This window comes from Dromiciops gliroides, chromosome 5 (assembly GCF_019393635.1).
Source record: "Dromiciops gliroides isolate mDroGli1 chromosome 5, mDroGli1.pri, whole genome shotgun sequence".
Lineage (NCBI taxonomy): Eukaryota > Metazoa > Chordata > Mammalia > Microbiotheria > Microbiotheriidae > Dromiciops > Dromiciops gliroides.
The window spans coordinates 100,611,110-100,627,209 of NC_057865.1; the positions used below are offsets into that span (position 1 = coordinate 100,611,110).

At 39.2% G+C, this 16,100-nt stretch overlaps 1 protein-coding gene across 1 annotated transcript in view; it reads right to left on the reverse strand.

Moving 5' to 3' along the window:
* LOC122729543 (TRPM8 channel-associated factor 2-like) overlaps window positions 1-15,429 on the reverse strand; it is a 33,472-nt gene extending 18,043 nt beyond the window's left edge. The window contains 1 exon segment of the mRNA XM_043968488.1: window positions 14,813-15,429. Within this exon segment, the coding sequence (XP_043824423.1) occupies window positions 14,813-15,429 (617 nt within the window).
* Between the last annotated feature and the right edge of the window lie 671 nt (window positions 15,430-16,100).

Consider the following 16,100-nt stretch of genomic DNA (forward strand, 5'->3'; position numbering starts at 1 on the left):
TCAAACATTCTGTAGAGCAATTTGAAACTATGGCCAAAGGACTGTAAAACCATGCATACTCTTTGACCTAGCAATACCACTTCTAGGTTGGTATCCTAAAAGAGACTTTTTTTAAAAAGTTGAATTTGAAATTGGGGTGATGCCCATAAATTGGGGAATCGCTAAACAATTGTGGGATGAGATTAGGATGAAACACTATTGTGCTGTAAGAAATGATGAGCAGGATGCTATCAGAAGGACTTATGGAAAATGCAATCCATCTACAGAGAAAGAACTGATGGTATCTGAATACAGATTGAAGTATAATTTTTTTTTTAGTTCCTCTTTCTAAAATTTTTTTGTCTGTTTTTGACTAATATGGAAATGTTTTACATGACTGCACATGTATAACTAATATTGAGTTGCTTGAGTTCTTAAGGGGGTAGGGAGGGAGGGAGGGAGGATGAGAATTTGAAATACAAAGTTTTAAAAATTGATGTGAAATTTTGTTTTTACATGTAACTTGGGGAAAATTCTAAATAAATAAAGGAAGGAAGGAAGGAAGGAAGGAAGGAAGGAAGGAAGGAAGGAAGGAAGGAAGGAAGGAAGGAAGGAATGGATAGATAGATGATACAGATGAATGAATGGATAGATGGATGGATGAATGAATGAATTAGTAAATGAATGAACAAAGAAGTAAACACATAAATAATTAAATAAATAGATAGATAAGTACATAAATAAATATATGAATAAATCAAAGTGATATTTTGTTGATTCAAACTCTCCTGTCCTCTATGTTAGTTTTGTGGTATCTATAAATCTTATTAGAATAACATCTAACCTTTTTTCAAGTCATTGATAAAAATAATCCTTAGAGTATAGGACCTGGAAGTACTCTATTGGAGACCATCCTCACTATTGTTGAACCATTGCTAACTATTCTTTTGAGTCCGGGTATTCTAACTAATTTTGAATTCATGTTTTTACATTATTATCTTGCCCGCAATTCTTCATCTTTTCTACAAGTATGAAATACTTTATCAAAAGATTTGCTAAAATCAAGGCAAACTCCACATCTACTAATTTCATAGTCTTGCATGTTCTAAATGAAGCCATATTGGCTCCTTGTAATCAACACTTCCCTTTGAAGATGTTTAAAAATCATGTCTTTAATGGCTCATTCTAGAATTTTCCTAGGAATCAAAGTAAAGAATTTGAAGACTCCTCTCTTTTTCTTTGAATCAAAACAATTTATTTCTCTTCTAATCTTGTGGTACTACTCCTGTTTTCCACAATCTTTCAAATATTAATAACAGTCAATTAATAATCACCTCTTCCAGTTGATCAGGTGTCTTGAATTCACCAAGAAATTCTCTATCTCCTTAGTTTTATTCTATTTTCCTATTAATGATTTCTGTTCTGTCATTTCAAGTGCAAAGAGCATTCTCATTGGCAGATAAAATGGAAGCAAACCAAGAACACATCATCTTTGCCTTTTTTTGATATTTGTCATTATTTTCCTATTCATCACAATCAAAGTTCTTAACTCTTCTTTGATCCTCCTTTCTTCTATTAACATAGATAAAAACAAACTTTTTTTATTGTTCTTAGTTTGGCTTGTTGGCCTCAACTCAGTGGGACTTTAGCATTCCTGACATTATTTTTATATCACTAAAGAGTGAATTTAATGTAAATGGGGACACAGGAAAAAATGATAGAAACTGTTTTGGAGAATATGACTTGAAACCGAAAAATGAAGGAAGCCAAAGATGTAGACTACTTAGAAGTCTCATAATAATAGGTGATGTTCATATAACACTTTACATATATCTCTTCATCTGATCACAGAACAGTGTGACATAGGTCCTATTTTAAGTCCCTTTTTATAAAGAAATCAAGACTCAAAAAGATGCAGGGCCACATAGCTTGTAAGTGTGAGGAAAGAGCTGAATTCAGGGTTTTCTGATTCCATGTCTAGAGATCTATCTGCCAGACTATGATGCTTCTTATCAAGAGGAAGAACATTGTAAATAAAGTGACCAATTCATAATATATTTTAATAAAATTCTACATGTCAGTTTTGTTGTTCAGTCATTTCAGTTGTATCCAACTCTGTGACCCCATTTGGGGTTTTCTTTGCAAAAATACTAGAGGGGTTTGCCTTTTCCCTCTACAGCTCATTTTAGAGAAGAGAAAACTGAGACAAACAGAGGTAAGTGACTTGCCCAGGGTTACACAGCTACTAAGTGCCGATTGCCAGATTTGAACTTAGGAAGATAAGTCTTCCTGACTACATGTCCCACACTTTATCCACTGCACCACCTTGCTGCCCTGTACCACCCAGCTGCCCTGCATATCAATACTTACCAGTTAATATAAAATGATTGGTTTTCAATGTGGGATTCATTTCAAAATCAATTAGGTAGCTAGGTGGCACAGTAGATAGAGCATAGCTCTGTGGTCAGGAATACTTGAGTTCAAATCTAGTCTCAGACATTTACTAGCTCTGTGATCCTGGGCCAATAATTTAATCTCTTTCTGGCTCAGTTTCCTTATCTATAAAATGGGAATAATAATAACATTTATCTTCCAGCATTGCAAGTGGAGCCAATACGGTGGAGAGAAGCTAGGAAGTTACCTAAGCTCTCCCAAATTTCCCTCAGAAACAATGTTAAATTAAGTTTCCAAATGGATTCTGGAGTTACAAAACCTACAAAAAGACAGAGTGAAACAATCTTCTAGCTTAAGATAACCTAGATGGTCTTCACTTGGGTCTCACCTGGGTGTCTGGGCAAGCCTGCAAAAGACTCTTAGCTGCAGCACAAAACAAGAACCAAGGACCCTCAGTCTTGCTCAGCAAGCTAGTGCCACAGAAGGTCAATTGTGAGACCCCAGCTTCAACACACTAAACCATCTGCTAACTGGGGTATCTGCTACCAAAAAGGCACAGCTAGACTGGGCCACCCCAATGTGATGAACAACCTGCAAGCTGCTGAGCCCTCAGAGTAGAAAGCCAGTGACTGGGCCCCTGATCCCCAGCAAAAGAAGTTTGGGACAGTGTAGACTGTGCCCCAGGAGCAGAGCTCAACTTTAAGAGGCACAAAATGAGTGTTAGGCAAGAGAGTCAGTAGCTTGGAAAAAGAAAATAATGCCTTAAAAATACAATTAGACAAATGAAAAAGGAGGTAGAAAAGCTGACTAGGGAAAATAATTCTTTTAGAATTAGAATTAGACAGATGGAAGCTAATGACTCAATGAGACAAGAGGAAGTAGTAAAGATGAATCAAAAGAATATAAAAGTAGAAGAAAAAAGTAAAATACCTCTTCAGTAAAACAGACTTGGTAAATATAGATCCAGGACCATGACATAGGGGTGATATCATGACTTGTAGTGAATTGGATTTAAGTAAAGGAAGGCTGTGCAAAGTCATCAGCCTCACCATCTCCCCCCAGAGCCATCTGGATCCAGTGTCCAGTGGCAAGATACAGATCAGGACAACTGGAGAAGGCTCTGGATGTTGAAGGCAATTAGAGTTGTAACTTGACCAGGGTCACCCAGCTAGTAAGTGTCTAAGGCCAGATTTGAACTCAGGTCCTCTCATCTCCAGGACCAGCACACTATCCACTGTATCACCTAGCTGCCTGTTGGAGTCAGGAAGACCTGAGTTCAAATCTAGCCTCACCTCCTTCCTAGATAATTCCCAGGATTGTTGTAAGGACTGTATGAAATGATATCTGTAAAACACTTAGCACAATATCTGGCATATAGTAGGTATTTAATAAATGCTTATTTCCTTCCTTCTCCCAGATTATAAAACATCCTAGGGAGAATCTGCATACTTTATAGAAAAAGTTCAGTTAGGAGAGTTTTGTGTTTCTCTGTAGCAGCTTGAACCACAAATAAAGAAGCAGTAAGTTCATGACTACAACTAACTGCTTCTTGGATTCATGGAAAAAAGAAAAAAAAGGAAAAAATTGAGATTATTAAATTTTTAGCCCAACTTCTGAAATTTTCACATCAGTGTCTAGCTGATTGCTTTGCTCCTTTAGTTTGTAGAAAAAGGGCTAAGGATACTTTGGCTTCAGAACCCCCAGGTTAAAGCACTAATAAACTATTCTCCCCTTTTCACATGTTGCACCAGAGCTAAACATGTTTCCATGCTTCTGTTCTGCGGAAATGCATTGTAACTTCCTCAGTTACAGACAATAGAGGGTATTGTTTTTAAGAATGCCACACCTCATATGGGAGTGACTAGATCTTATACTAAAGGTTAGGGGCTTCTGGGAGGGAAAAAAATTAATCTCCTTTTTTCCATCAGTTTTAGGATGACAATGAATTTTTTTTTTCTTATCCTTTGGCCAGACAATACCTCCCCACAAACACTCTGTTCTTTTCCCTACCCATTTTGCTAGTTGCCACCCACAAAAATGAGCAGAAATGTCTTAAGGCTTGAAGGATCAAGTCTCTGCATCTCAGGTCAATCTATCATACCCAGCCCAGCCCAGCCCAAACTTAAACTAAACCTAAACTAAATTGTCTCAACTGCCTAAAATGACATATTTTAAGCCTTTAAAGACCACATTTGAACTGCCTGGCCAAGTAGCTCTCATTTATAATATTGCTACAGAAATAACTGACTTCCATAATGCTGTTTCAAGTAAAATCATGTTTTCCCAGAACTAATTCTTCATATTAGGTGGCTTATGCCTACACACGATAAAATGAGGGTACAAGGGCAGGGCATCCAGAGAGTTCAATGATCAAAGTCAGGTAGGTTATTTAGGGTGATAACTTCATATTTACTGAGAACTGACTGATCCCCTCCTACTTCCCATTCCCAGGTCCATGAATTGCCTGGGGCTGACTGGTCTTTGTCAATACCTGACTCTTGATCTACTTTTGGACCTCCCACACCTCTCCCCAAGCAAACTATCCCCTCCCAATGATTCTCCACTTGGGTCCACCTACATTAACTGGTTTCTCTTTAGAGTTAAGTGGTGTCTATGCTTAACTCAGGAGCAGTTCTATAGTTTCTTTTGTTAAAGGTTCATTTACATTAAGTAGTTAGTAGTTTCTGCAGAAGACAGAGCAGTGTTTTGGTTCCTTTTGTTCTGTTACCCCATAAAAACCCTGTCCTCAGTTCCCATCTTTGGGTATTCCTAGCTTCTTGCTTTGTAATACTATGAGCTGTAGCTCCTCTGCCCTGATTAAAGACCTCATTTTCTCCTATATTGATTGTTTCATTAATTTACAGGTTATCAAGGGAAAGCTTACCAACATGGAGGAAATTCTTCTCTGACAATAAGAGGTTAGAAGGTAAAGATTTGGAGTTAGGAAGATTGAAAAGTATTTTAGCACACTGGAAAAGACATTGGATTTGAAGACAAAAGGAGTGCATTTGAATCCAGGCACTGCTACTTATTCTACTTGAGGGTCTTTGTGCAAGTCACTAAACTGTTTTGGGTCCCAATTTCCTCATCTGTAAAATGAGGGGGTGGAACTAGATGATTTCTGAAGGTTTCTTCTAGCTTTAAATCTAGGACTCCAATTTTTCACTACCTACTTAAGGAATGCAACAGGAGTCAGGCAGTAAGGGCTCCATGGGGCTAGCCCCTGACAAAAGGCCGTCAATTAGGTGCACTTAGCAAGTTTGATTGCATATATTTGTAGTGGATGCAATTAGCATGATTCCAACTTCCAGCATTGCTCAACTGGACTCTAGGGACAGACAGTTTGGGCTGTTGAAACTGACATGGGATTAGGGCGTTTTGAGAGTAGAAAACAAGTTTGGTTAGGGGTATATGACTCTTTTAGGCAACTAACAAGAAAATGGATTTGGACACATGATCAAGATAACATCATCCCCCCAACTATGGAATCAACATAGAATAAGTGAACTTTCAAACAGATGCAGAAATAAGGTGTTATTGTTTTTTTTAAAATAATACTTGATTTAGTGATGAAACTAGAGTGTTAACAGAAAACTGCCTAGAAACACTAATCTCAAATCTAAATAAGGTAAAATCAGTAGTGATCATCTCAATTTAGAATTCTAAAGAAATTAGGGTGTGTCCCAGGATTGCCTTAGGGGGGAAAATGACTAAGGATAAACAAAGTACTGTTACTGGGAAATTGATGGGGTTTTGGGGTATGGATTCTTAGGAATTCCTCTTTAAAGAATTATACCCTTTTGCACACAAATTCAATTAGAATAAAATAATAGTTTATTTAGGTGCTAGGGAAAGGAAACCAAGAGAGAAGTCCTTTGACTTCTCATGGGGAGGAGGCATGGCACAGAGGTATGGCTCTCTGAGATACCTTTCTCCTCAAGCAGGAGACAGGCAAATGCTTTTATAGAGGACTAATGGGGGTGATCATCTGACTGTGAAAAGTTCCCTTATTGGGGGAGGACCATCCCCCACTGGTGGTGGCTGGGGGAAATTGGGTGAGAGGCAGCTCTGATCTCTCAAGACATCTCTGTCCCCCTTCTCCCACAAAGGCAGCAGCTGCATCTAATCTTATCTCCTCAAAGGGTGGGGGAGACTGGAATGTAGGGCGGTAGTCCAGGAGTTATCTCAGTTCAGATTCAGTGCTGCTCTTCTCTTTAGGTGTGTCTGTCCTTTGGTTTAGTTTCTCAAGGAGAAGGTTCCTTGATTTCCCCCCAAAATTTCTGAGGTACCCCAGGCCCATAACATTCCCCACTTCTCTATATATGTAAGGAAAAAGGGGTGAAGATTCTTCTTCTGTAACTGCTTCAAGCTGACCATTGTTAAAGAAATGGGGGGAGGGGGAGAGTGGGAAAGACCTGATCCAGAGGGTCATCTCATGGACTCTCTGAAAAAATATACTAATCTAGATCCAGAAAGGGATGTAGGAATAACAGTCATCAATATACATTTTATCAGCCAATCTGCTCCTAACATTAGGAGAAAACTCCAGAAATTAGACTGGGGTCCCCAAACCCCACCCTCACAAATCCTGGATATTGCTTTTAAGATTTTTTTATAACAGAGACCTTGTGGTAGCCAAAGAGAGAAAAAAGGATAGTGCCCACTCCATAGAACAAGCCTTGCTAATAGCAACAGCCATAAATTCTACCATCAGCAGATCTCCAGGACGTCAAGATGCTGGCAGTTGTGTTAAACTGGGACACTGGAGTGGGGGATGCTCCTCAAAGGTGAGGCCACCCACCCCTAACTCCTTGTCCCCAGTGCAGCCCCCAAGAGATTGACTGAGAAAAAACTCAGTTCCCTGCAGTTTTGTCCCCAGTGTACTTGGAATTTTGGGGGCCGGGGAATGGCCAGCTCCCTGTTACTGACATCTCTAAGGCCAAGCCTGGGGTCATGCTGGATGTACGAGGTAAGTCTATGGATTCCTTAATAGACACAGGAGCAACCTCTATCTTACTTTCTCATCTGGTTCCACTATTCTATCAAAGCAGCAGGTTGTAGGGAAAGGGGGAAGACCCCTTAAATGTAGGCTGACACTGCCTTTAATATGTATGCATGAGGATCACAAATTCCATCATTCCTTCCTGGTTTTACCATCTTCACCTTGGCCCTTACTGGAGTGTGATGTCAAGAAAAAGCAAGCATGGGACTACAGCTCAGTGAGAATTCCTAGTCTATGGGTTCTTAGTTCACTGCATAAAAATCTTTCCTAGTAAAAGAGTTTAAAATCAGGAATTATTTTTTAAGTCTCTAACCATTGAACTTCACAGAATTAAGCTTGGGTTTGATTACTTAACTTTGGTAAAGCAGGCCACACCCTGTCAGCTCTACTAAAGATCTGCTAGCCAAAAAAGCCTGATAAGTTTCTGAGGTATGGGCAGAAAGTTTTGTGTATAGAGTGTAGCACATTCAACTGAATTGGGAACACCTGATTTAAAAATTCCCAATATTGTTTTAAGGTATTATGTTTCTAAATTTTCTTACAATGTATAAATTGGTTAACAATTGTATCAATTATGGTGGAAAAGCAATTTTTTTATATCTGGATGACAATGTTTTTAAAAGATTTTTTTGTTAAAATGGGAAATTTGAGTTCTCTGATTATTGGAACTCACCAGTTATACATTATAGGACTTACTATTACTCCTGAGCTAGTAAGTAGCAGGTAGTAGACTGCACATCCCACCTAGCTAACTTTGAGCCTGACTCAATACACCTGGCTGTCTGCAGAGCTTCTGCCTGGAGTACACATGAAGCTCCCAGAGAGCTTGGTCCTTTTTCTTCTATGGTAAATTCCTACAATCATGTAATTTGATCAGCTTGAACACAGGATTGGATTTCAGGTTGGTACTGCAAATGAGTTACTATAGTGAAATGCAGATATAGAAATTCTAGTATAAGAATATGGCTTTGTCATCTGTCTGCTATTAGTTATGCATTTTAAAACTGAATAAGAAATAGCTTAAGTACAACTTATTTGACATGTATTCTTGTCACCTTAAGTCCTTTTTGATTTTTTTTGCCAGGGACTTCTTTTAAATTATTGTTAAAGTCTATTCCATCCAGGCTCAAGGCCTCAACATCATAGCAGCTACAGCTGGTGCCTATACATATCCTCCCACCCACTGGACCTCACATCTCCTCTGTAACGATTGGAATGACGCCACCTGCTGGAGACTTACCGTAGAAGAGTTCTGCCCATGAAGCGAAGGTCTTTGAGGGCAAGACCAGGAGTCAGGAAGTGATGCGGGCTAGTGGGAGGAGGAAGGAAGAGACTGGCGCTGACTCTGGGGCTCTGTCCTTTGGACTCTGGTGGAGAGCGGAGCTAGAAATGTGCTCTCCCTTTAATAGATAGGAATCTAGGCCTTTTTCTCTCTCTTTACCAAATTCTTATTCTCCTTAATAAATGCTTAAAAGTCTAACTCTTGCTAAAGCTTATAATTTGTTGGCGACCACTCATTAGATATTTTAGACAGTTTAGCTAGCATTTTAGCCCTTAACAGATGGCTGACCACGAAGAGGAAAGCTAAACCTCAGTCTTCTGATCTTCTGGTTGGGTAAGAAATTTCCCCTCCCTCTCCCTTTAACTGCTAAGTACTGGCGTACTGGCTGTGTTTTCCCTTTAAATTTTTTCAAATGGAACTTTTAAACTCCCTAACTACCCTATTTTTGATTTTAGTCTGTTTAACCAGACAAATGGGAGATAAGATCATGTTAATGCTTTGTTTTTGTGGATTTTCTATTTTTCTTTTTATTTTTGTTAAAAGAGCCAGCAACTTACTCACACAAGGAAATATCTCTCCCTCTCCCAACCATGCTTTTTCAGAGAAACCTGAAGAGATTCCTGCAGCTCTTCCCAGTTCTAACACTAATTGTTGCTCTAATTTTGCATGCCTGGAGGCAATGACCCACCCTCTAGAAGCTTTTAATCCCCTAGCACCTGGAGGCAAAGTGGGGGAAGAGGAATCCAGACCTGAGTTCAAAATCAAGTGTGATTCAAATTGTGCTGGTCCCTCCCCTCCTCTCCAGACCCCACCCTCTACTCCTCCCATGGCCAAGCCCATTGCTTCCCCTGCCTGGGAAGTCCAGAGATTTGATGCGCATGCTCAACTTTCTCTAACTACATTTGCAGCTTCAGGCTCAGCCCTTCCCCAGCCTGGCTGTGCTTCTGAGACAACCTTAGAAAACCCTTTAAATTCCAGATATGCTCGTTTTGTTCATAATTTTGCTAACCTGCTTTTGTCTTTAATTAGTAATCTTATAAAGCATTTGTATGGTGAAAAGACTGACAGACAATATAGAGGGGTTAAAGAAGAAAAACTTAAGCTGAATAAGAATGACAATCATCACCATAGTTCAAGACTCCGCTTCTTTTGCCATGGAAGGGTATATATTGTACAGAAATGTAGAAGTAAGCAGCAAGGTATTGATATGAGTATTGGGGATTTTAGATATCGGAATCAAAAGTGTTCTGAATTCACTCAGAGTATTAATGTCAGTTCAGAGGTTACATAGGATTTCTATGCTATTACATCTACATTTTGAAATTAATGGTATGGGTTTATTTTCATAGAGATTTTCATGCTTTTGAGATTGTGTTTTATACTTAGTTTTTAAAACAAGGAGAATATTTGTAGAAACTTTTTATGGTCATGTGATCAAGTTTATATTTTATAATACTCTTATTAATATTAAGTTCACATTCATTTAGACTTCATTAGTTTGAATTTCATTGTCTTTTATTGTTCCATGTGTATTTTCTTATATTCATTTGTCTATCTAATTTTGAAACATTGCAAGATGGTTTTGATTTCATAATGCAATGTTAATTCTAGGAGTATTGTGCTCCCATATTCTGAGTTGTTTGTTTTTGTTATTTTCTCTCAACTGATTATTTGATCAAACTCTAAAGCATTTCCCTGGCAAATTGGTTGCCATGGCAAGTGTAAATTGATTCTAGAAGTATTATTTTTGACAAGCATATTCCAAAAAAAAAAAAAAAGAGGGGAACATTTGTAAAAGTTTTCTTTTCTCAAAAAAATGTGTAACAACTAAGATTCTGAATTCCCTTAGACATGTTTTTGAGAACTTTCATTATTTGATTTGATTATTGACAAAGCTATTTTAAAGTTATGTTAAGCTCAATTTTGTAGGAAATTTTCCTGGCTGATTACCAGCATCCACACATCAACCCCTGAAAAGACTTCCATTCCACGACTACACCTAGAGGACATCTGAGAAAAGACTTTCAGAGACTTTAAATGAACAGTTTTGATTTGTTGTTTTTGTTGTTTTTTTTCCTCTTTCTGTTATAATATACACCATCTGTAACAGGTATTCTCTGCAGAGGCCCTCCCTTTGCAAGACTAATGTCAAAGCGTCGGTTCATGAGGACAAAAAAAAAATCGCCCCTCTGGACCAAACTTTCCTCTCTTCCTTTTCTATATTGCTGTTCACATATTATTAGTTAGCAATAGTTATTATATTGTTTTTACTGTTCCGTCAAGGAAACATTTTGTTTCTTGAGGAACAACAGGGGGGACTGTAACGATTGGAATGACGCCACCTGCTGGTGACTTACCGTAGAAGAGTTCTGCCCATGAAGCGAAGGTCTTTGAGGGCAAGACCAGGAGTCAGGAAGTGACGCGGGCTAGTGGGAGGAGGAAGGAAGAGACTGGCGCTGACTCTGGGGCTCTGTCCTTTGGACTCTGGTGGAAAGCGGAGCTAGAAATGTGCTCTCCCTTTAATAGATAGGAATCTAGGCCTTTTTCTCTCTCTTTACCAAATTCTTATTCTCCTTAATAAATGCTTAAAAGTCTAACTCTTGCTAAAGCTTATAATTTGTTGGCGACCACTCATTAGATATTTTAGACAGTTTAGCTAGAATTTTAGCCCTTAACACCTCACACTCTCTCAACCAGGCATTCCCCACTTTCCCCCTCCCCCTACCATGATTTCTTCCACCCAGCTCAGCTTGAAGCAGTTACAGAAGAATGATCTTCACCCCTTTTCCTTATATAGAGAGAAGCAGGGAATGTTATGGGCCTAAGGTACCTCAGAAGTTTTCTAGGTAAATCAAGGAACCTTCTCCTAGAAACTAAACCTAAGGACAGACACACCTAAAGAGATAAGTGGCACTGGATCAGGACTGACTTAGCTCCAGGACCACCACCCTTCATTCCAGTCTCCCCCACCCCTTGAAGAGAGAATCCTATCAAAGTGGCAAGAGGGGACAGAACCAACACCCCTCACTAGACTGCCTCCAACCCACCACCCAATAAGAGAGCTTTCCATAGTCAGATGATCACCCCATCAGACCACCAGCAGTCCTCTATAAAAATATCTGCCTGTTTCCTGCTTGAGGAGAAATCCAAGGACTTTTCTCTTTGTTTCCTTTCCCTAGGACCTAAATAAAATTTTATTTTATTCTAATTGGATTTGTATGCAAGAGGGTATAATTCTTTAAAGAGGAATTCCTAAGGACCCCTACCCCAAATCCCCCACTCATTTTCCCCATAACAGGACCTCCCCTGAACCTGATTGGTAGTAGGCTGACCTTCAGGTGTAGCTGATCTTACTCCTCTCTGACCCTCAATGTCAGGTTTTCCACAAGAGACAACTCCAACAATTCGTGGCTAGAAAAACATATGTCATATCAATTAAGTCTTCACTGGCTTGGTCTCCTCCTGAGCAGATCAGCTAAGTAACTACAGAGAGAGATATCCTTGGAGGAAGCCCTAACTCAACTGGCTTCTGTTTAAAGGGTAAACTAAACCAGGGATCCTGGTCCAGGTATATACCTTGGGGGTTGGGAATAATTACATTCCTCAGCCACTTTGGGAAAGGTCTCCAGACCTAGATTAAAAATGGAGCTTTTGCCAGAAGAGTATAGTACAGATTAATATTAATAATCAAATGATACAGCATTAATATTAATTTTCCTCAATCTCAACTCAGGTCTTCCTGACTCTAAGTCCAGCATTCTATCAACTGTACCACCCAGTTGCCTGATGAAAAAAAAAATCGAATCCAAGCCCTAGGAATAATAATTCTTTTTGACAGTACCCTCAACCTTCTGGCCTCTTAGATTCCAGCATCTCCACTCTAACTGGATCTTTGTAGTAGAGAACATCATTTCACATGACTGTCACTATGATACCTCAATTTGGGCACCTTTCCTAAGGGTCCTTCCCAAAAACCTTGAGGAGGCTTGAAAACCTGTTTGCATTTATGAAGTAGATTCCAGCCAGGTCTGTTTCCTGCTTCTCAGAGAAGTTAGACAGCACCTTGTCATGGTCAGACTAACAGAATAAATGTCTGCCTTGACCTCCACAGAACAACTGACACAATCACATAATACCCAGATGTAGTCTGACCATGCCAGACTAGAGAAGGAACATAACACTTCATCTTTGTGGAGCCTAATCATCTCTTAACTAAGCATAAGGCAGATTGAGCTTTTTTTTGGTTGTCATATCACTGTTGACTTGTGTTGAGCCTCCAATCCACTAAAAACCCCAAAGATCTTTTGCTGAAGAGCTATCTAGACCAACCTGTCTCATTATGCATTTTTGAAGTTGATTTTTTGAACCCAGCTAAAAGATTTTACATTTATTCAGAATAATTTTCATCTTATTGGATTCAGCCCAAAGTACTAACCTTTTAATATATTTTTGGATTTTGATTTTGATACACATTCCATCTATCTTTTATCAAAGCCACCGATTAAATGTTGAATAGCACAGGGCTAAGCACAAATCTATAAAGCACAACAACCAGAAAACTCCTTCTAATAAGAAACCATTAATCACTACTTCTCAGATCTAACAATTTAGACCAATTCTGAATCCACACCTTTTTGTCTTGTCTACAAGGACAGCATCAGAGAACACAGCATCTGTGAAATGCTTTACTAATGTCTACATATATTCTATCCCTAGATGCAGCTATTGTTGTTATCTGTCTTTCATTCTCTAAGAGGACCAATGACATCAGGAGGATGATGTCTTGACTTGCAAGTGAATTGGATTTAAGTGAGGTAGAAAGGGATGTGCATTGTCATCAGCCTCACTCTCTCCTCCAGTCATCTGAATCCAGTGGAAAGGCACAGATCAGGAGAAGTGAAGATGACCCCAGAGGCAATAGAAGCCCTTGGCCTTTTTAAACTAAGGTCTTCTCCAGGTCTCAGCGATTTCAGATTCAGCTAAGAGGTGGAGTGAATAGAGATCATGGAAAAGAAGACCTAAGTTCAAATCCAGCCTCTGACACTTGGTAACTATGTGACACTGGGCAAGTCACTAAACCTGAGTGCCCCAGGCTCATCATCTATAAAATGAGGATAATAATAGCATCTATTTCCATGGTTGTTATAAATATCAAATGAAATAATATTTGTAAAGCACTTAGCACAGCACCTAACACTAAGTAAGCACTTGATAAGTGCTTGTTTCATCTGCTCCTAGAATAACTTGTTGATTTACCAGTCTACTAATCCCATCAAAAAAAGGAAACAGGATTAATTTGGCATAATCTGTTTTTGATGAAGCCATACTAGCGCTTTATGGCCATAAATACTATTGCTAAATGTCTACCATTTAACTTTGTGAAAATATACTAAGCATCCTCTTAATAAAATAATGTAGAATTTGGCTTGGAATTCAAGTCAAGCTCACTGGTCTCTATAGTATGCAAAATCCACACTCCTCCCCCTCTTTTTTAATTTAATTGGGTTTGGGTTTTTTTGTTTGGTTGTTTGTTTTTTTTTTTGTGGGGCAATGAGGGTTAAGTGACTTGTCCAGGGTCACAGAGCTGGTAAGTGTCAAATGTCTGAAGCTGGATTTGAACTCAGTTCCTCCTGACTCCAGGGCCGGTGCTTTATCTACTGCAACACCTAGCTGCCCCCTCCTCTCCCTCTTTTTTTTTATCCTCCCCCTCTTTTAAACATCAAACTAAAAGTTCTCGTGTCTTATAGGGCTGCCTCCTGTTCTTCTCCATCTTTTATTCAAAGGTCACTCTCAGCAGCTCAATAATTACATTTGCTGGTACCTTCACTACCTACATTTAAAGTTCATCTGGGCTGAGTTACTTAAGTTCATCAAGAACACAACTACTGTGTCCTTATTTGTCTTTCTATTAAACCCTTCTCTGTTGCTTTTTCCTAAATGGACACTGATGTTCATATGGCAATGATCCCGAGGCTCTCCTTCTGACAAAATATAAACTACCGATGATAGGCTTCCAATAACTGTCTATCTAAAGCATCCCTGCACCTGATAGTAAAAATGAAACTTTATTCTTCTCAAAATGCCTAAATATAGTTCTGTTTCATTTAGGAGACTATGTTTCTTAATATCATCCTTGTCATACCCCTGATACTCACCTGACTGTAAGTGGAATTTTAGGAACTTTCTTAGAGACCTTTAGGAAGTCTGTATCTCCACAGGAATCTGTGAAGTACACACCAGCTACACTGGTCACCTGGTTCCCAGGGAAGTTGGATAGAACCTTGTCACATCCATGTTGACTTGCCCAGTACCAAGCTTGGCCTCCCATGAGTAAACCGCCACCATTTTTCACAAATTGAATCATCTCTTTGGCCAAGGTGTCATCATAGGCATTGATGCAGTAAACTCCCAGGGAGTCCTCAAGGCCATTCATAGTCTGCACCACCATCCCAGAGCCACGGAGAATGTCAGCGAGAGGTTCCACAGACTTGTGCACCCCAACAGCAGCTCCTGGCCTGCGGTTGAGCCAGCCCACAGCATTGCAAAGAAACTGAGTCAACAGGCTATCTTGCAGGTAGCATTCATGGGACATAACTATCATGCATCCCTGGCCATAATGGGAGGCAGCAATGAAGACCTGTCCATTCTTATTCACCAGTACTGGGAAGGCAGCTTCACCAACCAGCAGCAGTTCACAAGGAATGGGGCCATTAGGGAGATTCCAACTGTTCAGCCCTTTCACCAGGACCTCAAAATCATCTGATGGAGACATTGCCATGGCTTTATTTTGCCTGCTGTGGGGAGAGAAGCAAAGTTTCAGATTGAAAAAAAAAAGAAAAAGAAAACTGCCCCAATATTCTAGAACTAGAGGGTAAAATAGAAATTGATAGAATCCATTGATTACCTTCTGAGAGATTCCAAAAGGAAAACTCCCAGGAATATTATAGCTAAGTTCCAGAGCTCCCAGGTCAAGGAGAAAATATTGCAAGCAGCCAGAAAGAAAAAATTCAAGTATTATGGAGCCACATTCAGGATAATACAAGATTTAGCAGCTTTTAAATTAAAGGATAAGAGGGCTTGGTATATGATATTCTGTAAGGCAAAGGAACTGTGATTACAACCAAGAATCACCTACCCAGCAAAACTGAACATAATCCTTTCGGGGGGAAAATGGACATTCAATGAAAAAGAGGACTTTCAGGCATTCTTGATGAAAAGACCTGAGCTGAATAAAAAATTTGACTTTCAAATATAAGATTCAGTAGAAGCATAAAAAGATAAACAGGAAACAGAAACTATAAGGTATATTAAAAGGTTACACTATTTACATTCCTACATGGGAAGATGATACTTGTAATTCATAAGACCTTTCTCATTATTAGGGCATGTGGAGGGAGTACATATATAGAAAGCATAGGTGTGAATTGAATATGAAGGGATGCT